Below are 22835 nucleotides of genomic sequence, written 5' to 3'. Positions count from 1 at the left end.
ACCAAGCTTCTCACCCGATCTCTAAGGGAGAGAGAGTGGCTTATTACGGCCGCTTGTATCCGGGATCTTGTTCTTTCAGTCACGACCCACAGCTTGTGACCAGAGGTGAGGGTAGGAACGTAGATCGACCGGTAAATTGAGACCTTCACCTTGCGGTTTTGCTCCTTCTTCACCACAACGGGCCGATACAAAGTCTGCATCACTGGAGATGGTGCATCTCCCTGTCGAGCTCCCGTTCAATTTCATCCGTCCTCACTCATGAACAAGACCACAAGATATTTGAACTCCTCCACTTGGGGCAGGATCTCATCCCCGACCTGGAGAGGGCACGCCACCTTTTTCAGACTGAGGATCATGGTCTCAGATTTGGAGGTGCTGATTTTCACCCCAGCCGCTTCACACACTGCTGCGAACCGCTCCAGTGAGAGTTGGAGATCACGGCTTGATGAAGCCAACAGAACCACATCATCTGCAAAAAGAAGAGATGCGATACTGAGGACACCAAACCGGACCCCCTCTACGCCTCGCCTGCGCCTATGACTTATTTCCTTAAAAATTATGAACAGAATCGGTGACAAAGGGCAACCTTGGCGGAGTCCAACCCTCACCGGAAACGAGTCGGTCTTACTGCCGGCAATGCGGACCACAACTGTGACACTGGGCATACAGGGACCGAAAAGCCCGTATCAGGGGGTTTGGTACCCCATACTCCCGAAGCACCCCCACAGGACTCCCTGAGGGACACGGTTGAACGCCTTCTCCAATTCCCCAAAACACATGTAGACTGGTTGGGCGAACTCCCATGCACCCTCGAGGACCTTGCTGTGGGTGTAGAGCTGGTCCACTGTTCCACGGCCAGGAAGGCGTGTTGTTCGAATTGAGGAAGTCTTTGAAGTATTCTCCCCACCGACTCACAACGTCCCGTCAGCAGTGCCCCATCCCCACTATACACAGTGTTGATGGTGCACTGCTTCCCCCTCCTGAGATGCCGGATGGTGGACCAGAATTTTCTCGAAGTCCTTTCTCTACGGCCTCACCGAACTCCTCCCATGCCTGAGTTTTTGCCTCAGCGACCACCAAAGCTGCATTCCGCTTGGCCATCAGCTGCCTCAAGAGTCCCACAAGCCAAAAAGACCCGATAGGACTCCTCCTTCAGCTTGACGGCATCCCTCACCGCTGGTGTCCACCAACGGGTTCGGGAATTGCCGCCACGTCAGGCACCGACCACCTTACGGCCACAGCTCTGGTTGGCCGCCTCAGCAATGGAGGCGCGGAACATGGTCCACTCGGGACTCAATGTCCCCCACCACCCCCGGGATGTGGGTGAAGTTCTGCTGGATGTGGGAGTTGAAACTCCTTTTGACAGGGGATTCTGCCAGACGTTCCCCGTAGACCCTCACAATACGTTTGGGCCTGCCAGGTCGGACCTGCATCTTCCCCCACCATTGGAGCCAACTCACCACCAGGTGGTGATCAGTTGACAAGTCCGCCCCTCTCTTCACCAGAGTGTCCAAGACATGTGGCCGCAAGTCCGATGACATGACCACAAAGTCGATCATCAAACTGCGACCAATGGTGTCCTGGTGCCAGGTGCACATGTGGAGACCCTTCTGCTTGAGCATGGTGTTCGTTATGGATAATCTGTGATGAGCACAGAAGTACAATAACAGAAAACCGCTTGGGTTCTGACAGGGGGGCACCAGCACCCCCTCTAAGGACTCCAAAAAGCGTGGGTACTCTGAACTGCTGTTTGGTGCATCAGCACAAAAAACAGTCAAGACCCGTATCCCCACCCGAAGGTGGAGGGAGGCTACCATCTCGTCCACCGGGGTGAACCCCAATGTACATGCGCCGAGCCGGGGGGCAATAAGTGTACCCACACCTGCTTGCCACCTCTCACCATGGGCAACTCCAGATTGGAAGAGAGTCCAACCCCTCTTACGGGGACTGGTACCAGAGCCCAAGCCGTGTGTGGAGGTGAGCCCGACTATATCTAGTCGGAACTTCTCAAACTCACACACCTGCTCGGGCTCCTTCCCTTCCAGAGAGGTGACATTCCACGTCCCTATAGCCAGCTTCTGTAGCCGGGGATCGGCTTGCCAAGTTCCCTGCCTTCGGCCACCGCCCAGCTCACATTGCACCGACCCCGATGGCCCCTCCCACAGGTGGTGAGCCCATGGGAAGGGAGACCTATGTTACCCTTTCAGACACCCCATGGGTGCAGGCCTACCCACCAGGCGCTTGCCTTCGAGCCCCACCTCCAGGCCTGGCTCCAAAGTGGGACCCCGGTGACCCGCGTCCGGGCGAGGGAAAACGTTTTCCTCTGTTTTCATCATAGGGGTATTTGGAGCTGTGCTTTGTCTGGTGCCTCACCTAGGACCTGTTTGCCAGGGGCTTAAACCCCCAGACAACTTAGCTCCTAGGATCATTGGGACACACAAACCCCTCCACCACGATAAGGTGACAGCTCAAGGAGGGGTGCAGATTGAGTAAAAAGAAAAACCTTGAACTCCTCCTTGAACTGAGATACAGTGGGTACGGAAACTATTCAGACCCCCTTTAATTTTTCACTCTTTGTTATATTGCCCCCATTTGCTGAAATCATTTAAGTGAATTGAAAAAGTTGATTGAAAAAATCAAACTGAAATATCACACCGCCATAAGTATTCAGACCCTCTGCTATAACACTCATACATTTAACTCGGGTGCTGTCCTTTTCTTCTGATAATTCTTAACATGGTTCTACACCTTCATTGTAGTCCAGCGATAGGCTCCAGCACGCCCGTGACCCTAGTGAGGACAAGCGGCTCAGAAAATGGATGGCACGGATGTTATATTGAAGCCATTTGCTAAAATCCGTTCATTAAAAAAAGTTGATTGAAAAAGAAAAACTGAAATATCACAGCCATAAGTATTCAGACCATTTGCTGTGACACTCATATTTAACTTTTTTTAACTTCTAATCATCCTTGAGATGGTTCTTCACCTTCATTGGAGTCCAGCTGTGTTTGATTATACTGCTTGGAATTGATTAGGAAACCCACACACCTGTCTATATAAGACCTTATACCTCACAGTGCATGTCAGAGCAAATGAGAATCATGAGGTCAAAGGAACTGAAGAGCTCAGAGACAGAATTGTGGCAAGGCACAAATCTGGCCAAGGTTATAAATAAAAACATCTGGTGCACAATCGAAGGAAAGATGAATGCGGCCAAGTACATGGATATCCTCGACAAAAAAACTTTTCCAGAGTGCTCAGGACCTCGGACTGGGCCGAAGGTTCACCTTCCAACAAGACAATGACCCTAAGCACACAGGTAAAATAACGAAGGAGTGGCTTAAGAACAACTCCGTGACTGTTCTTGAATAGCCCAGCCAGAGTCCCGACTTAAACCCAATTGAGCATCTCTGGAAAGACCTGAAAATGGCTGTCCACCGACGTTCACCATCCAACCTGACAGAACTGGAGAGGATCTGCAAGGAGACTCATCGCTGTATTATCTCAAAAGGGTGCTTCTACGATATACTGAGGAAAGGATCTGAATACTTATGGCTGTGTGATATTTCAGTTTTTCTTTTTTCATAAAGTTGTACAAAATTTCAACAATTGAATGTGCCCTGCGATTGGCTGGCAGGGTGTACCCCGCCTCCTGCCCGATGATAGCTGGGATAGGCTCCAGCACGCCACGACCCTAGTGAGGAGAATCGGTTCAGAAAATGGATGGTTAGAAATTAATGTTGAGTTTAAACAAACACTGAATAACATAAATTCAATAAAAAATTACAATCGCCAACTTAAATTACTACCAATAAATTAATGTAAACTGTAGTGTCAAACACTTCATAATAACTTAAAGGAAATTTCAATAAAAATATAATTGCTTACTTCAACAAGAAATCTGGTAGGTAACAAATCAAAAGAAGTGTTACATTTTCTTGCAGAGTTTTCACTCAAACTCAACAAAGCCAACCTTCCCTGGCCTTTCTTAGCTGTAGCCTTGTGCTTTCTGCAATTGTGCACAAAACAAAACATCCCTAAAATGTTGAGCAATAATCAAATTACAAAATGAACCAAAAAAACATTGTTTATTAATAACTAGGGTTGGGCATCGTTTGAATTTGAGCGATTCTGGTTCCGATTCCTTTGTTCGATTCCGATTCCAAACTATTCTCGATTCCGATTCTTTTATGGGGCTGGGTCAAAAAGGTTTGCATGGTTTAAATAAAGAGTATCCAAATTATGAACATCCATTTTCTTAGCAACCCGCAGCATGGACTAAAATGAACATTTGACTCGAGTTTTTTTTTTTTACATTACATTTGACTCGAGTTTTTTTTATAACCATTGTCAATAGACCTATGAACTAAAAGGCAATGTGTGTGGCACTAACCCAATATTCATTAATTAATGTTTCCGCTAAATCTGAATCAGAATCAGAATAATCTTTATTTGCCAAGTATGTCCAAAACACACAAGGAATTTGTCTCCGGTAGTTGGAGCCGCTCTAGTACAACAGACAGTCAATTTACAGAACACTTTGGGGACATAAAGACATTGACAAAAAACAATTGTGCAAAAAGATGCAGAGTCCTCTAGCACTTAGAGCAGTTCGAACGACTAATATTGCAATAGTCCGGTGCAATGACCATTGTGCAAAGGGCGCTGAGACTTCAAGGAGTGTATGCGGTTTAAAGTGACGAGTAGTGCGATCATCTGGGACAATGTTGGTTGTGCAAATGTTACAGATACTCCTCAATCAGTGTGCAACTGGGATTTGAACCCTGGTCCTCAGAACTGTGAGGCGGATGTGCTAACCAGTCTTCACCGTGCCGCCGGACATGAACTCATTAAACCAAAAAAATTTCCAACAAATGAAACTTTAATGGGCCTGATATTTCAAACTGTTCATCCAGAATCCTTTGTTAGTTGTCCTCTTGTAAAATTCAGTAGGTATTACTAAACAGACAAGCAGCTTGAGAAAAGATTTAGATTAATTTTATTGTGTTTTCTGCTTCAGGTTTTACAGATAGCAGCTTCTTGCTCCTTTTGAAAAAGATGCCTGACTTGGAGCAGCTATATGGCCTCCACCCCCGATACCTCGAGAGGAGACGAGTCCGAGGTTATGAGGCGTTCAGTATACCCGGTGTCGTGGAAGGCACTACAAGCATGTCCCAGTCTTCTGGTCAGTATACAGTGTATGACTGTGACTGACCCCTACTTCTGGAGGCAGTGCCAAGCTCTAATTTGCATAAACTGATCGGGTAAAATTTCCTTTTGGAATTTTGAAATATAATTACTAAAGTTCGAAATGAATCTTAAGGGCAGGACATATTCATGTCAATAAGTTTTGATTAAAATCAGTGGAAAAACATCTCCCATTGTCTGTCTTTGGGTTAGAGCAAATTGGCTGTAATTCTACGGCCATTCACCCAGTCATTATTAGCCATAGAGGATGTATTGTGAACATGTGTCTTGGCATGTCCTACGCAGCATTTTGAGCCCAACCCATAGGGGTTTCCACAAATGGAAAAAGATGACCTCCAAAATACAGCATTTCAATTGTTCCTCACCGTGTAAGTGTCAGAAAACTCCCAGGACTGGTGTCACAAACGCTATATTTCAAACCCAAACTACGTTTTCCCTTCAATGTGGGCCAAACGATCAACCAGCACGTTTACAAACAGATAATGCCGCGTTAGCTTTGTAAACAGTTTGCAAGAAAAGTTGGCCCAGGTCAACTCGTGGCTGTTTTATCATGACAATACACATGCTCACAATGCCCTGAGCATCTGACAGTACATGGCCAAGAAGAATATTCCCGTGCTGGAGCAACCGTCCTACTTATCCTACCTGGCTCCTTTTTTTCCCTCTCTCCAAAGATCAAGGGCATCAACAATGGACCCGTTTTCAAGACGTGGACAACATCCAGATGACTGTGACGCCGAAGGAGTTGCTTTCAGGAGTGCATGAAGGCATGTCAGAGAAGGCTGGGAAAGTGTGTTGGACTCCAGGGGGATTACTAGGTTGTGGTTTGGATACGAAATGTATCTTTTGTGACACCAGTCCTGGAACCTTCCTGACACACCACATAAGCGTCGCTGATGCCGACAACAAAGATAGTCCCTTGTATTTATTGATGATTTGACTGCTGAAAAAAGCATCAAGATGAATTTGTTTCTGGCAATATCTGCTCATACTCAGCCAAATGCTTCACAGCTCATTGGACGACGCTTCACAGTGCAGATAGACAGTAACCCAAAGCATTCTGTGACTGCAAAACTAAAGAGTTTTTTAAGGCAAAGAAGTGTAATGTTATGCAATGGCCAAACTCAATCTCCTGACCTGAATCCGAATGAGCATGCATTTCACTTGCTGAGGACAAAAATCGAAGGAAAATGCCCCAAGAACAAGCAAGAACTGAAGACAGTTGCAGTAGAGGCCTGGTAGAGCATCACCAGGGATGCAGTCGAGTGTCTGGTAATGTCTGCGTTCCAGACTTAAGGGTGTAATTGACTGCAAAGGATATGCAGCAAAGTATTAAAAGGTGTAATTTTGATTTATGAGTGTTAATTTGTCCCATTACTTTTTGTCATTTTAAAAAGTGGGAGGCATATATAAGCTGCACAACAAGCTGTTGTAATTCCTACACCGTTCACCTGATTGAAGCTGAAAGTCTGCAGTTAAAGCACATCTTGTTTGTTTCATTTCAAATCCACTATGGTGGTTTTAGAGCCAAGCAGATGAGAATTGTGTTGACTTCCCAATATTTATGGACCTGACTGTATGGGTACAAAAGTTGTACTGTTCTAAATTTTAAAAATAAAGGTGTTATGTTTAACTGTATTTCAGGGTGTTGAGACATCCCACCTTGAACTGGTGGAAGCCATTTGGAACTACATGCCACAGGTTCACATACTTGGGAAGTTCCGCAATCGTAATGGGGCGTTCCCAATTCCTGCTGAGAATAAGCTAATCATCCCCGTTACTGCAAAAATCCAGACGCTTCACCTTGTGGGTGAGTATGGTGTTCCACGACAATGTTTGAGTAAAACAGTAAAGTTTGCCAAAATGACTGAAAATGCTATAATACACTAGACAGGCAGGCCCTCTGTTTTTTTCTGTCACCCATGCCCCACCTCTCCTCAATTTTCTTTGGAAATCTGTTAAGCGATTTCTATTTCTAAGAGTTAATAACGACATCGTTTTAGTAGTGTATCGTTAAATTGGTGTTGGTTTTATCATTTAATTACTGCTGCTTTTGGTGGCAATCTGGTACCCTGAGAATGGTTAGCATGATATAGCCTATTAATACCACTTGCAGGCGAAGCCTTCCGATGAATGTTAGCTGGTCCACAAGTGGTGTGAACTGCATAAGGTGTGCGATTACATCCTTCTCCCCTACTAGAATCGATAACCGTTTGGAAATTCAGCAAACAATTCCAAGGAATCGTTAACTTTGGCACCGGTTCTCGATTCCCATCCCTAGTCAGGATTCATGGCACTGATGACACTCCAAAGTTGCGTACTAATGTGGGAAGGCATTGGCCCTACATGTGTAACAGTAGCAAGATAGCTTTGTGGATGTACAGTGGGTACGGAAAGTATTCAGACCCCCTTAAATGTTTCACTATTTGTTATATTTCAGCCATTTGCTAAAATCATTTAAGTTCATTTTTTCCCCTCATTAATGTACACACAGCACCCCATATTGACAGAAAAAAATTGAATTGTTAAGATTTTTGCAGATTTATTAAAAAAGAAAGACTGAAATATTACACAGCCATAAGTATTCAGACTCTTTGCTCAGTATTTAGTAGAAGCACCCTTTTGAGCTAATACAGCCATGAGTCTTTTTGGGAATTATGGAACAAGTTTTTCACACCTGGATTTTGGGATGCTCTGCCATTTCTCCTTGCAGATGTTCTCCAGTTCTGTCAGTTTGGATGGTGAACATTGGTGGGCAGCCATTTTCAGGTTTCTCCAGAGATGCTCAATTGGGTTTAAGTCAGGGCTCTGGCTAGGCCATTCAAGAACAATCACTGAGTTGTTATGAAGCCACTCCTTTATTTTAGCTGTGTGCTTAGGGTCATTGTCTTGTTGGAAGCTGAACCTTTGGCCCAGTCAGAGGTCCTGAGCACTCTGGAGGGTTTCGTCCAGAATATCCCTGTACTTGGCTGCATCCATCTTTCCTTCGATTGCAACCATTAGTCCTGTCCCTGCAGCTTAAAAACATCCCCACAGCATGATGCTGCCACCACCATGCTTCACTGTTGGGACTGTATTGGACAGCAGTGCCTGGCTTTCTCCACACATACTGCTTAGAAGTTCTATCTTGATCTCATCAGAACAGAGAATCTTATTTCTCACCATCTTGGAGTCCTTCAGTTGTTTTTTTTAGCAAACTCCATGCAGGCTCTGCCATGAAGCCTATGTAAGGATTAGGGAGGCCACTGTGCTCTTAGGCACCTTAAGTGCAGCATAAATTATTTTTGTAACCTTGGCCAGATCTGTGCCTTGCCGCACTTAGCTCATCAGGCAGTTCCTTTGACCTCATGATTCTTATTTGCTCTGACATGCACTGTGAGCTGTAAGGTCTTTTATAGACAGGGGTGTGGCTTTCTTAATCAAGTCCAATCAGCATAATCAAACACAGCTGGACGCCATGAAAGTCTAGAACCATCTCAAGGATGATCTGAAGAAATGGACAGCACCCAAGTTAAATATGAGTGTCACAGCAAAGGGTCTGAATACATATGGCTGTCTGATATTTCAGTTTTTCTTTTTAATGACCTTAAATGATTTTAGCAAGTGGCTGCAATAAAGGAGTGTAAAATTTAAGGGGGTCTGAATTCTTTGCGTACCCATTGTATATTGAGAGACCTTGGCATAGGTTTTTAGCTCAGCGGTCAGCGCACTCATCTCCCAATGCATGATGTGGTGGCAGTTTACGATAGAACCCCAGGTGGGGTCGACAGCAGCAAGAAGTGTAAACTGTTACATACAGTGGCACCAGAAAGTATTCACACCCCTTGACTTTTTCCACATTTTGCTATTTTACAGACTTATTCTAAAGCTGATTTGAGTAGTTTTCTTTTATTAAAAAAAAAAAAGTCTGCGTAAAATATCCCATATTGACAAAGTAAAAACATTTTCAGACAGTTGAGCAAATTTACTGAAAATGTAAACATTTAAACATAATAGGTACATAAGTATTCACAGCCTCGGCTTAATATTTTGTTGAAGCACCTTTGGCAGCAATCACAGCCTAAAGTCTTCTTGGGTTTGTCTGTACGAGCTTGGCACACCTGTTTTGGGGCCTTTTCTCCCATTCCTCTCTGCAGATCCTTTCAAGGTCACCCAGTTCGATGGGCAGTGTCGGTGGGCAGTCATTTTTAGGTCTTTCAAGAGATGTTCGATTGAATTCAAGTCCGGGCTCTGGCTGGGCCACTCAAAGACATCCACAGGGTGCTCCTGAAGCCACTCCTTGTTGTCTTGGCTGTGTGCTTTGTGTCATTGTCATGTTGGAAGAAGAATCAACGCCCTAGTCTGAGTTCCAGAGCACTCTGGAGCAAGTTCTCTTGAAGTAGTTCTCTATATTTTGCAGCTGTCATCTTACCCTCTGTGTGGACTAGTCGCCCAGTTCCTGCAGGAGAAAAACAGCCACACAGCATGATGGTTCCACCACAATGCTTAACAGTAGGGATGGTGTTAGCCAGGTGATGAGCAGTGCCTCTTCTTCTCCAAATATGACGTAGCATAGCAATTCAGGCCAAAAAGTTATATTTTGGTTTCATCAAGCCAGCATACATGCAAATCAGTCGCCTTTTGGCGAAATTCACCGTTTTGAACTCAAAATAGGCCATTTACGTGAATCGTACAGATCCGCTAAGTTTTTCCTGGGTGGGGGGTTGTCTGTCACTGTCGTCATAGGCTGTTTCGTACTCCTTGAACGCTGGCAGCTAGATCCATTCCACACATCCACCATCTACACACAGATGTAATTTCTGAATATTACTCCGCAGCGGACTAATATGTGAGCACATCGGCCTGAGGTTCCGCCTGTGCACTCGGGACCTGCTTTGGATAAGTCACAGGAGTTGACGAGACCAGAGAAAACACTTCCTCCGCTTCTGCTGTTAAGAAGTAACTGTACTTTTACTCCGTTACAATGATCTAAATGTTGTTCTCTACTTTTATTCATCAATTATTGCTTATTTATCAACTGTTTCGCGCACGAGACTACGACTTCGACTTCCGCATTGGGTGCTGTTTGCTCCAATCCAATTTAAGTGCTGGTGACGTTTAAGTCTAGTACACCAATCAAACGACACAAAGTCACATGACCTCACGTCTTCTGTTGGGCTTCTCTGGCATAAGTATTAACACTAGATAAGCCAGCCCGGCTGGTCATCGTGCCTAAGTGGCCATCATGTTGGGAAGGTCGTCGTTACCATGAAAGCAACGGCGCGCTACTCGTGTTTACATTTAGACGAACACAAAGGTTTCATGTATTGTAGTATTTGTCTGGCACTGTCTACCCAAATGTGGCTATTTCAGCCCACTTATAACTTGAGAAAACACCTAGCAGTAAATTGCAGATGTTGTAGTTTTGGCTGTGCATACACACACACACACACAGTATCAGAATTTGCACTTTGACATTTTATTTTGTTATTTTTATTTTATTGATGTTCATGCTGTGGTTCAATCCCTGGCCCCGCCTGTGTGGAGTTTGCATTTTCTCCCCGTGCCTGCGTGGGTTTTCTCCGGGCACTCTGGTTTCATCCCACATCCCAAAAAACATGCGTGGTAGGTTAATTGACAACTCTAAATTGCCCGTAGGTGTGACTGTGAGTGCGAATGGTTGTTAGTTTGTATGTTCCCTGCGATTGGCTGCCAACCAGTTCAGGGTGTACCCCGCCTCCTGCCCGATGATAGCTGGGATAGGTTCCAGCACGCCCGCGACCCTAGTGAGGAGAAGCGGCTCAGAAAATGGATGGATGGATGGATGGATGGATGATGTTCATGCTGTGGTTAAAAAAAAATCAGAGGTTACTACATATTTACTCCGTACTTGTAATTATTTCACTGGGTACTTTTTACTCTTACTCAACTAATTTTTTGGAGGACTACTTTTCGTTGAGTCACATTATTGTCAAGTAACAGTACTCTTACTTGAGTACAATATTAGACTACTGTACCCACCTCTGGAGCGGACATCCTCTATTGGTACTCTTACATTTAAGCAACATTTTTGCTCATCAGATCAGCAAGTGTCATATTTGTTGCACTGGTCTTTTGTATTTTCACGCTGAGGTGCTGCGGGTCGTGGCCCTGGTTGTGGTCCCAACGGAACCGCGAAGCACATGCAACATCAACGACAAGAGCTGATCCGCTAGTACACCTAGTATTAATTAGGAAATGCACCTACAATTATCTAATTAGTTTTCGGATGTTAATGTTAAATGTATTAAGCAATGGAGTGATGTTAGGGATTATGTCACACCACAGAATTAACTAACTTCAAATTAAAAAATGCCCAATCAAACCAGAAAAATATTGTACTTAATATTTTCCTGGAGGATCCATTTGCGATTAGCCTTTGAAGTTGGTAATAGTGAAAAATTAAGTGAAACAGACAATGATTTTAATAAATTATTTTCCAGAATGAGAGTCCTTAAAGAGGAGGATGCTATTTATGTGGCACAGCTTGAAGCAAGCATCAGGTGCAGGTGGAGATGGGCCTGGCTCAAGTTGGAGGACAGAACAAAGAAGTTAGGCAAATTAAATTTTTATCTTAAATTTGTACATCAACATGTACTTGAGCGGTGTAAATAAATGTATTTTGCCTTATTGTACTCTTCAGAGTCTTACATTAATTTATGTTAAAATTTAAAAAAGTCTCTACGGGGGCCTTTTGTTTTTTTTTTTCTTGGTGACCTTTTTCATGCCTTTGGTGTTTGCATGTCTGGACCAGAGAATTTGGTTTCTGCAGGTCTGAGAATATAGCGTTAGACATTTTTTCTTTCCAATTATTTTTCCTGATTTACTTTTATGTATTTTTTTCTGGAGGGAGGGGGTGGGCATGACTAAAACAGCACCCAGTCACCCACTTGGGCATCTGGCATGAGCTGCCCCTCCCCCACTAATTTAAGAACCTGACTGCCCAATGATGTAGTTGACGACCTGTTGGCAATCACATTTCCCCACCAATGATTGTAAGTTGGCTTGTCTGCTTATTTATGATTACAGTAACTATTCAGTTTTGAGGATGAACCTCCTAACGTGATCTTACATCGCGTAAGCTAAAATCGTTTTTGTAGTGCTTTTATGAAGTGTTGTCTGCAGTAGTGGTATTTGATTGACCGTTAACAGTTGAGCAGGGCTGAATTCAGCATATTCAGCGGACATGCCCACAGTATTTGAGAGCGGTCACAACTTGATTTTTAAAGATTTTGAAGCCTCATTTTACAAGCATACCGATTTTATTTTTTAAATTTATTATGATTATTGTCATTCAAATTTGGCAGTGATCTTAAGAAGATCCTTGTCTGTCAAATTTACATATTCATTTTTGCTCTACAGGTTATTTAAACCCACAACTGACCATATGTCGCCACAAGACCTTTTTTGTAAAAAGACCTTGATAGTTGGCACAGTGCATGATGAAGTCACTTCCCTTCATCTGTCATCATCTGGTTGTTGCTTAAATGGCAACAGATCACCCTCTCCTGACTCCATAACAGCAGCATTGTGTGCAAAATGTTCCCTATGCAAATGTGATATACGGTAGCTGCTCTTTTTGCTCAGTTGACTATTTTGGAAAGCTTAGGGCTTTAGTGACATCACATTTGTCCTAATGTGCACATTCTAGGTATTAGGTATCTATATAAGGCATCGAGCAATAGGAGCAATAATCTAGCATGCTGTAAAATGTACATTAGTTTTGTGCTTCTTTTTTCGTATGCACAAACAAATACACATTCATTTTATTGTAGTACTTGAATGCATTTTGTCCTGGGAATCACTTGACCACGCTACTAAGGTACAGCGGAGGAAAGAGAGTGTGAACCCTTTTGGAATTTCTTAAATTTCTGCATAAATTGGTCATAAAATGTAGTCTGATCTTAATCTAAATCACAAGAATAAAAAGTCTGTTTAAACTAATACCACACAAACAATTATATTTTCACATATTTTTATGGAAAATAACATGCAAACAGGACAGGGAGGAAAAAGTAAGTTAATCCTTGGATTTAATAACAGGTTGACCCTCCTTCGACAGTGATAACCTCCATTTTACGTTTCCTTTAGTTGCAGATCAGATCACGTGCACAACGATCAAGATCAAAACTGTTGTAGTTCAGCAAGATTCTTGGGATGTCTGCTGTGAATAGCTCTCTTGAAGTCATACCACAGCATCTCAATCGGGTTGAGGTCAGGACTTTGACTGGGCCGCTCCATCCATCTATTCATCCATTTTCTTAGCCGCTTCTCCTCACAAGGGTCGCGGGCGTGCTGAAGCCTTTCCCAGCTGTCATTGGGCAGGAGGCGGGGTACACCCTGAACTGGTTGCCAGCCAATCGCAGGGCACACACAAACAAACAACCATTCGCACTCACATTCACACCTATGGGCAATTTAGAGTCTCCAATTAATGCATGTTTTTGGGATGTGGGAGGAAACCGGAGTGCCCGGAGAAAACCCACGCAGACACGGGGAGAACATGCAAACTCCACACAGGCGGGACCGGGGATTGAACCCGGGTCCTCAGAACTGTGAGGCTGACGCTCTAACCAGTCGCCCACCGTGCCGCTGGGCCGTTCCAGAACACATTTATTTTTCTGAAGCTATTGTGTTGTTGATTTGCTTCTGTGTTTTGGATCACCCATCCTCTTTTGAGCGTCAACTGTTGGACCGATGGCCTCAAGTTTTTTGCAAAATATCTTGATACTTCATTAATATTTTTTTCCATTGATGATAGCAAGCTGTCCAGGCACTGAGGAAGAAAAGCACACCCATACCATGATGCTCCCTCCACCTTACTTCACAGTTGGGTTTTGATTTGATTTATTTGGTGGACCACATTAATCTTGTTTAATGTCTAATATATGCTAGATTTGTCAACAGATATGTTGGCATGTGCCACTGATTTCTGTAAAGGCCTTTTCACACTGCACTTGGCAACACGCAAGCCGCTGCCGACTTCACCATTCATTGCGTATGTACTGAGGGGGCAGCAGCACGGAATGCCGCGGCAAGAGCAGAGGGCGGCTGACGTAACGCGCCCTAAAATAGAAAAAATTTCTTTTTCGTCAACGGCAGAAAGCTCCTCCAATAAGAGAGGGGCTGGCGGACTGATACAATCATTTCCTTTTTTCAGTTTTTTTTCCCTGCTGCATCACCTCCATCCATCCATTTTCTACACCGCTTATCCTTACTAGGGTTACGGGTATGCTGGAACCTATCCCAGCTATCTTCGGGTGAGAGACGGGGTACCCCCTGAACTGGACAATCACAGGACACACATAAACTACTGTTCGCACTCACATTCACACCTACAGGCAATTTAGAGCCTTCAATTAACCTACCACGCATGTTTTGGGGATGTGGGAGGAAACCGGAGTACCCAGAGAAAACCCATGCAGGCATGGGGAGAACATGCAAACTCCAAACAGACGAGGCCAGATTTGAACCCGGGTCATCAGAACTGTGAGGCGAATGTGCTAACCAGTTTTCACCATTCCGCTGCTGCATCACCTCCTCCTCCTTAAAATAAGAAAAGTTAGGGCTTTCTTTCACAACTATGCCAAATGCATATTGCCGAGTTGTGGTCCACTCAGCGGGGAAAGCCTCCCGACTTCCTTGTAGACTGCTACGTCAGTACTTCCAAATATGGACATCGTCCACATTGGTCGCACCAAGCGGCCGTTGTTTTTGCACTTTGCCATGCAGACCTTTCATCCTGAGAGAGTGCAGTATGAAAAGGCCGTAAATCATCAGCTGACACTCTAGAGTTCTCTTTTACCCTATTGAGCATTCTGCGCTGTGCTCTTGCAGTCATCTTTAAAGGATGGCAACTCCTTGGAAGAGAAGCAACAGTGCTGAACTTTCTCCATTTATAGACAATTTGTCTAACCATGAACTGATGAGCATCAAGACTTTTAGAAATGCTTTTGTAACCTTTCCCAGCTTCATACAGGTCAACAACTCTTAATTGTAGATCTTCTGAAAGCTCTTTTGAACCAGGCATGGCACACATCAAACAATGCTTCTTGACAGGAGACAGTTGTAATCTGGTGTGTGTTTTCTAGTAGCCTAAACAGCTTGAATCCACACCTCCAATCTTGGCTCATTTATTGGACTCCAGGTTGGCTCACACCTGACTCTGATTAACTGTTGTAGAATCCATAGCCTAGAGGTTCACTTACTATCTCCTCTCTGTCCTGTGAATGTTTCTGTTGTTTTCAATGGAAAATATGAAAACGGAATTGTTTGTGTGGTATTAGTTTAGTCTTTTTGTTTGTTATTGTGATTTTAGATAAAGAGCAGACCACATTTTATGAGCAAATTATGCAGAAATATACAACTCAATTTTCAATTAAGTTGGGACGTTGTTAAACATAAATAAAAACAGAATACAGTGATTTGCAAATCATGTTCAATCTATATTTAATTGAATACACTACAAAGACATTTAATGTTCAAACTGATAAACTTGATTGTTTTTAGCAAATAATCATTAAATTAGAATTTTATGGCTGTAACACGTTCCAAAAAAGCTGGGAGAGGGTCATGTTTACCACTGTGTTACATCACCTTTTAATAACATTCAATAAATGTTTGGGAACTGAGGACACTAATTGTTGAAGCTTTGTAGGTGGAATTCTTTCCCATTCATGTTTGATGTGCAGCTTCAGCTGTTCAACAGTCCAGGGTCTCCGTTGTCGTATTTTACGCTTCATAATGCGCCACACATTTTCAATGGGAGACAGGTCTGGACTGCAGGCAGGCCAGTCTAGTACCCGCACTACTACGAAGCCACTCTGTTGTAACACATGCAGAATGTGGTTTGGCATTGTCTTGCTGAAAAAAGCAGGGGTGTCCATGAAAAAGACGTTGCTTGGATGGCAGCATATGTTTTATGTTTCTCCAAAACCTGTATGTACCTTTCAGCATTCATGGTGCCTTCACAGATGTGTAAGTTGTCAATGCCATTGGCACTAACACAGTCCCATACCATCACAAATGATGGCTTTTGAACATCCATAACAGTCCGGATGGTTCTTTTCCTCTTTGGCCCGGAGTACACGATGTCCACAATTTTCCAAAACAATTTGAAATGTGGACTCGTCGGACCACAGAACACTTTTCCACTTTGCATCAGTCCATCTTAGATGAGCTGGGGCCCAGAGAAGCCGGCGGCGTTTCTGGGTGTTGTTAATAACTGGCTTTTGCTTTGCATAGTAGAGTTTCAAGTTGCACTTACGGATGTAGCGCCAAACTGTATTTACTGACATTGGTTTTCTGAAGTGTTCCTGAGCCCCTGTGGTGATATCCTTTACACATTGATGTCGGTTTTAGATGCAGTGCCGCCTGAGGGATCGAAGGTCACGGGCATTCAATGTTGGTTTTCGTCCTTGCCGCTTGCATGCAGTGATTTCTCCAGATTCTCTGAACCTTTTGATGATGATATGGACCGTAGATGATGAAATTCCTGAATTCCTTGCAATTGTACGTTGAGGAACATTGTCCTTAAACTGTTTGACTATTTTCTCATGCACTAGTTCACAAAGAGGTGAACCTCGCCCCATCTTCGCTTGTGAATGACTGAGCAATTCAGGGAAGCTCCTTTTATACCCAATCATGGCACCCACCTGTTCCCTATTAGCTTGTTCACCTGTGGGATGTTCCAAACAGGTGTTTGATGAGCATTCCTCAACTTTGACAGTCATTTTTGCCACCTGTCCCAGCTTTTTTTGGAACGTGTTGCAGCCATAAAATTCTAAGTTAATGATTATTTGCTAAATAGTTTATCAGTTTGAACATTAAATAGCTTGTCTTTGTCGTGTATTCAGTTAAATACAGGTTGAACATGATTTGCAAATCATTGTATTCTTATTTTATTTTTATAACACAACGTCCCAACTTCATTGGAATTCGGGTTGTAAGAAATCCCAAAAAGTTCACATACTTTGTCCTTCCACTATATAATGATGGTGTTTAGCTTGTGTATCACAGTTGACTCTTTCCAAAATGTTTGTGTTGACTCAGCGAGCATACATGGTGATAAATAGAATCTTTGAAATGCCACAGTGCCATATCAACACTGCGTTCCCTTATGAGAACCTGCGTTTTTGGTCCTCATGTCTTTTTCTTTTCGTTGACTGGAAACAGATATACCGTCTGCCCCCAAAATTCGCTGAATACGCACACACACAAACACAAAAGCGCGCGTGCGTACGCACACACGCGTGCACACACACACACGCACACACAAGCACACAAGCGCGCGCGCGCACACATAAGCGCACGCCCACAAACACGCACATACACACCCGCACACAACATTACCAACAAGAGACAGGCCTAAAAAAACAACCTCCTCTATGAGCGTTAGTATTGTTAATTCCTTTGAGTACACGTCAAGCAACAACCATAGAGTGTTGCTCCATCAGTACTGTTAAAATATTCTGTAGCGGCATTTTTTGTTTTGTACTGGTGTATTTACTTTGTTTTTTTCTTTGGTTGTTATAGGTGTAAATGTCCCAGAGATCCCTTGTGTGTCCATGCTGCGCCACCTTTACCTAAAGTGGGTCCGTCTCACCAAACCTCAGCCATTTAAAGAGTTCCTCTGTGTGAGCCTGAGATCCTTTGTCATGCGGAACTGTGCAGGTCCAACCAACTCCCTCAAATATGTTCCACTGGTTACTGGTTTAGCTTCAGCCCGAAATCTCGAGCAGCTGGAGTTGGTGAGAGTTCCCTTCCTTGGAGGGCTCATCCAACATGTGGTGGAGGACAGCTGGAGATCAGGTGAGGAAAATGTTTTCCACGCACACAACATAACCACTGAAGTCTTAAAAGGAAAACATAGAGTTGATAAATATTCACCAAACATCCACAACTTACAATATAATGATATCCAGTCAAAGAATTGGTTGACTCTTTTAAGTAGGTATTAATGTAACAAAATGTTTATTATTATTGTTGTAGCTTGCAGTGGTGGATAACTGTGCTGCATCATACCTGGACTCATATTTAATATCTTTTGTTACCTCAGTAACATGAGAGAGTCAAAGATGTTAAGAATAGCTCTCAGTATGACGTAGTATTGGACATCAGTATATTGTACAAGTGGTCTTGTGTAGTTGCTGATAACATTAATGGTATTATGTATGCACCATTTGTTGGGTAATGCAGTAACACCAGGTGAAGAAAAAAATATGCTGTTTTTGTTCTGACAGTACTTGGACAACAAAGCTGATTCTGATGTGTTCTTGCAGGAGGATTTCGGAACCTTCACACCATTGTGTTTGGAGCCTGTAAAAATGCCCTGGAAGTGGACTTGGGTTACCTTGTCATCACTGCTGCTCGCAGGTCCTTACTCACACACCTAACAGAATAAACACTTGTCAGTACTGTACACATCTTCAGCTCCATCTTGAGTACAGCCCGTGTTCAGTTTTGAACAAGCCTGTGATATTTATTTATCTGGTTTGCAAATACAGTCGTCTGTGAAACATCATTTCTGAACTGAAAAATGTATGACTTAACACCAGTCACTGCATTCCCAATCCCGCAATGTGTTTTAACAGACTTCATGAGCTACGTATCCAGCCATCACTGACTAAAGATGGAGTGTTCTCAGCTCTCAAGATGGCTGAACTAGAGTTTCCTCAGTTTGATACTCTTCATCTTGGATACGTGGATGAGTTCCTGCTCCAATGTTAGTTCATACTTTCTAATGTAATCTCCATTCTGAGAAATTAATGTGGATATAATTTTATTTTATTGTATGTCAAAGGCATGTCTGCCACACGGTCGAGATGTACCGTATTGAATCTTGGCTCAGGGTCTCCTGTGTGGATCTTGCATGTTCTCCCTGTGCTTGTCTGGGTTTTCTCTGGGTACTCAGGCTTCCTCCCACATTCCACAAATATTGAAGACTCTAAATTGTCCATGGGTGTAAATGTGAGTGGAAATAGTTATCTATACAGGGGGTCATCTGTTTACAAGGGTAACAACATATGACATTTTGATGTTACAAACGGCGCGCTGCGTAAGAATACATTGGCACGCAACACATAAAGTACTTTATTAACAGGTTAGTGGCGACTATGTTGGTCGTCGTCCTGCTGCATAACCCACGAGCGCTCTAACCTGAGGGCAAGAACTGATTGCCGGACGTTCATCTGTAGGATTTTATAGTAGCAGAATTAATTGTTCCATTAATGAGCAAAGCAAAGCAGGCCTAGATCATTGCGTTTGACTGGTAGATTCATGTTATTTTTATGAAATACTGTGTTATTTTGACACCAGGTCGAATGGGCCTCTTGAAAAAGGCCAGTGAGGCCTTCTTTTCTTTCAATGTCATTCTGGGTTCTTTTGTGATCTCCTAGATGAGTGTAACGATGTGGCCCATGACATCGCCTAAACATGAATAATCCCCACCTCGACAACCCGGACATTATCGTGACATTATCTGAAGCTAATGCTGATAACACTGTTACCCTGCCTCGAAAAAGTACTTCACACTTTGTGATCTTACATTCACAAACTTAAATGTACTTGTTGAGATTTTATGTGATAGACCAGGGGTGTCAAACTCATTTTTGTCGCGGGCCACATCGCAGTTATGACTTACCTCAGAGGGCCGTACGACTGTGGACCCATATAAATGAAAGATTACCTCATATACTGTAATTACAGTTTGCACAACACATTGATAAATAACCAGTTTTGAAATCAGAAGCCTATATAAACATGTTTTTCAACTATTACATTTCTTTTCAAAGGGGGATTGGTCACAAAGAAATTATTGCAAATATCTGAATGGTATTACACCAGAAAACCCAATTGCCATTTTGATTTGCTTTCGCAGGCCACATAAAATGATGTGGCGGTCCGTAATCTGACCCTGGATAGATAGAGCAACACTAACTAGTATATAATTGTGAAGTGGAACAAAAATGATAGTTTTAAAAATTTTAAGCGAATGTAAATCTGAAATGTGTGGTGTATCCAGCCCCCTGTACTCTGATACACCTAAATACAATCCAGTGCAATCAATTGCCTCCAGAAGTCACCTTATTAGTAAATAGAGTCCACCTGTGTCTAATTAACTCTGAGTATGAATACACCTGTTCTGTGAAGACCTCTATGGTTTTGTTAGAGAACACTGGTGCACAGCAGCATACTGAAGACCAAGGAACTCGCCAGACAGGTCAGGGATAAAATTGTGTAGTGGTTCAAAGCAGGGCTAGGTTATAATTAAATATCCCAAGCTTTGAACATCTCAAAGAGCACCATTCAATCAACATCTTTAAATGGAAACATATGGTACAACTGCAGACCTACCAAGGCATGGCCCTCCACCTAAACTAAGCGAGCGAGTGAGGAGAGCACTGGTCAGAGAAGCAGCAAAGAGGCCCATGGTCACGCTGGAGGAGCTGTAGAAATCTCAGGTGGGAGAATCTGTCCACAGGGAGGACAACTGAAAGTCGTACACTCTGCAAATCTGGCCTTTATGGAAGAGTGGCAAGAAGAAAGCCATTGTTGAAAGAAAGACATAAGTTTTTTTCGTTTGCAGTTTGCCACAAACCATGTTGGGGACACTGCAAACATGTGGAAGAAGGTGCTTTGGTCAAATAAGACCAAAGTATAATTTTGTGGGCCAAACTGCAAAGCCCTATGTGTGGCGGGAAAACTAACACTGCTCATTACCCTGAACACACCATCCCCACTGTAAAACACGGTAGTGGCAATCTCATGCTGTGGGGATGCTTTTCTTCAGCAGGGACAGGGAAGCTGGTCTGCGTTGATGAGAAGACTGATTGAGCTACGGAAATACAGGGCAATCCTGAAAGAAAATCTGTTGGTGGTTGCAAAAGACTTTGAAGGTGATTCATCTTCCAGCAAGACAATGACCCTAAACATAAAGCCAGAGCTAGAATGAAATAGTTTAGATCAAATAATATTCATGCGTTAGAATGGCGCAGGCAAAGTCCAGACCTAAATCACTTTGACCATCTGTGGCAACACTCGAAAATTGTAGATGCTCTCCATCCAATCTGACTGAGCTTGAGCTGTTTTTCAAAGAATAATAGGCAAACATTTCAGTGTCTAGATCTGCAAAGCTGAGTGAGGCATACCCCAAAAGACTTGCAGCTGTAATTGCAGCAAAAGGTGGCTCTACAAGGTATTGACGCAGTGGGGCTGAATTTCAAATGCGTGCCACATTTTTCAGATTTTTATTTGCTTAAAATTGTGAAAACTGTATCATTTCCATTCTACTTTACAATTATGTATGTGCTACTTTTTGTGTTACTTTGTTTAGATCACACAAAATCACAATAAAACACAAAGTTTGTGGTTGTAAGTTAGCAAAATGTGAAAAAGTTCAAGGGGTCTTCTGCTTACTCTTTGGTTTTGACATGATCCTGCTTCATCGGCCACTTAGCGGTTCTTTTGCTCTGAAACTTTTGCCAGACTAGCTGATCATGTCATTGGTGAAAGAGTGCACAATGGCGTGCTGATGGACACATTTTCAGAACTTCGCAGATGACTAAAGATTGACGACGTGGTTGTTTGATTTCAAGCTTGGTGGTTGGACAGGTTCTCCTCATATACAACTCTTTACATACAAAAAACTGTAAAGTCATTTTTCCATAATGTCCCGTTCAAAATCGTTGTAGTTCTTAAAATCTGACCTGTAAAACAACTTTAACAATAGATAATAAACTCTTCAGTTATGCAGAAATAATCACAATTGTTCATTTGAGTCAGCATAGCTTTTTTTTAATTCAATTGTTTAATACTCCCAACAGTAAAGTGGAAAGATGGTTATCAAATTTCGAAATTTTAATTTACATTCAGCCACAGAATTTCCACTTTAATAACCATCACAAGGAAATAAAACTTTTTATATGTATACTTTTTGGGTAATTAAAATTTGTTGGTGTCTTCAAATATAGGTAAGATGAGTCATTCACAGCTGGTGAAGTATGGTCTGGCTGATGTGGTAGAGAACCCAGGCATCATCACTGATATTGGCATAAAAGTGGTGAATGAGGTGTTCAGTAATATAAAATTCCTGCTTATCTACAATTGCCCTCACCTTCATAACCCTCACCATTGGATTACAGGTAATCAATAATTAAACGTACACACATGGCCAATGTACTCGTAAGTAAAATATTCTGTGCTACGTTTTGTTTCCTCAGATCAGTCTAGATGGAGCCGACTTGTTGATCTCACACTGGTACGCTGTCATGCTATCAAACTGGAGTCCTTCTCACAATTCATAGAAGCACTGCCCAGTTTAGAGTTCATATGTCTGGACCAGATGTTTCGAGAACCACCTAAGGTAATCCTGTTTATTTAGAAGAACATATTCATGAGGGATTTTCAATAACAACAACTTTCTCAGACCGATACCAGTACGAGTATTCACTCTTGACTACTCATTGATATCGAATACCGATATCACTACTCCTTTTGATGTATAAAATTTAAATTAACACAATGACGTATACAGTAATTGTGAACAAAGACCTTTCTTTGTCTCTGACGCACATGATTCTTCGCAGATGACTCAAACCGTCGCAGTGTAG

At 42.9% G+C, this 22835-nt stretch overlaps 1 protein-coding gene across 1 annotated transcript in view; it reads left to right on the top strand.

Annotated features, from left to right (window-relative positions):
• The window catches only part of fbxo38 (F-box protein 38), a 68856-nt gene that overhangs the window by 7022 nt on the left and 38999 nt on the right, over positions 1 to 22835 (top strand). Inside the window, 8 exon segments of the mRNA XM_061685696.1 lie at positions 5021 to 5157; positions 5159 to 5185; positions 6853 to 7018; positions 17761 to 18036; positions 18507 to 18600; positions 18819 to 18949; positions 22197 to 22367; positions 22446 to 22588. Of these exon segments, the coding sequence (XP_061541680.1) occupies positions 5021 to 5157; positions 5159 to 5185; positions 6853 to 7018; positions 17761 to 18036; positions 18507 to 18600; positions 18819 to 18949; positions 22197 to 22367; positions 22446 to 22588 (1145 nt within the window).

This window comes from Phycodurus eques, chromosome 9, assembly GCF_024500275.1.
Source record: "Phycodurus eques isolate BA_2022a chromosome 9, UOR_Pequ_1.1, whole genome shotgun sequence".
Taxonomy (NCBI): Eukaryota; Metazoa; Chordata; class Actinopteri; order Syngnathiformes; family Syngnathidae; genus Phycodurus; species Phycodurus eques.
The sequence above is the reverse complement of the archived record's forward strand: the minus strand, read 5'-3'. Positions and strand labels throughout refer to the sequence as shown.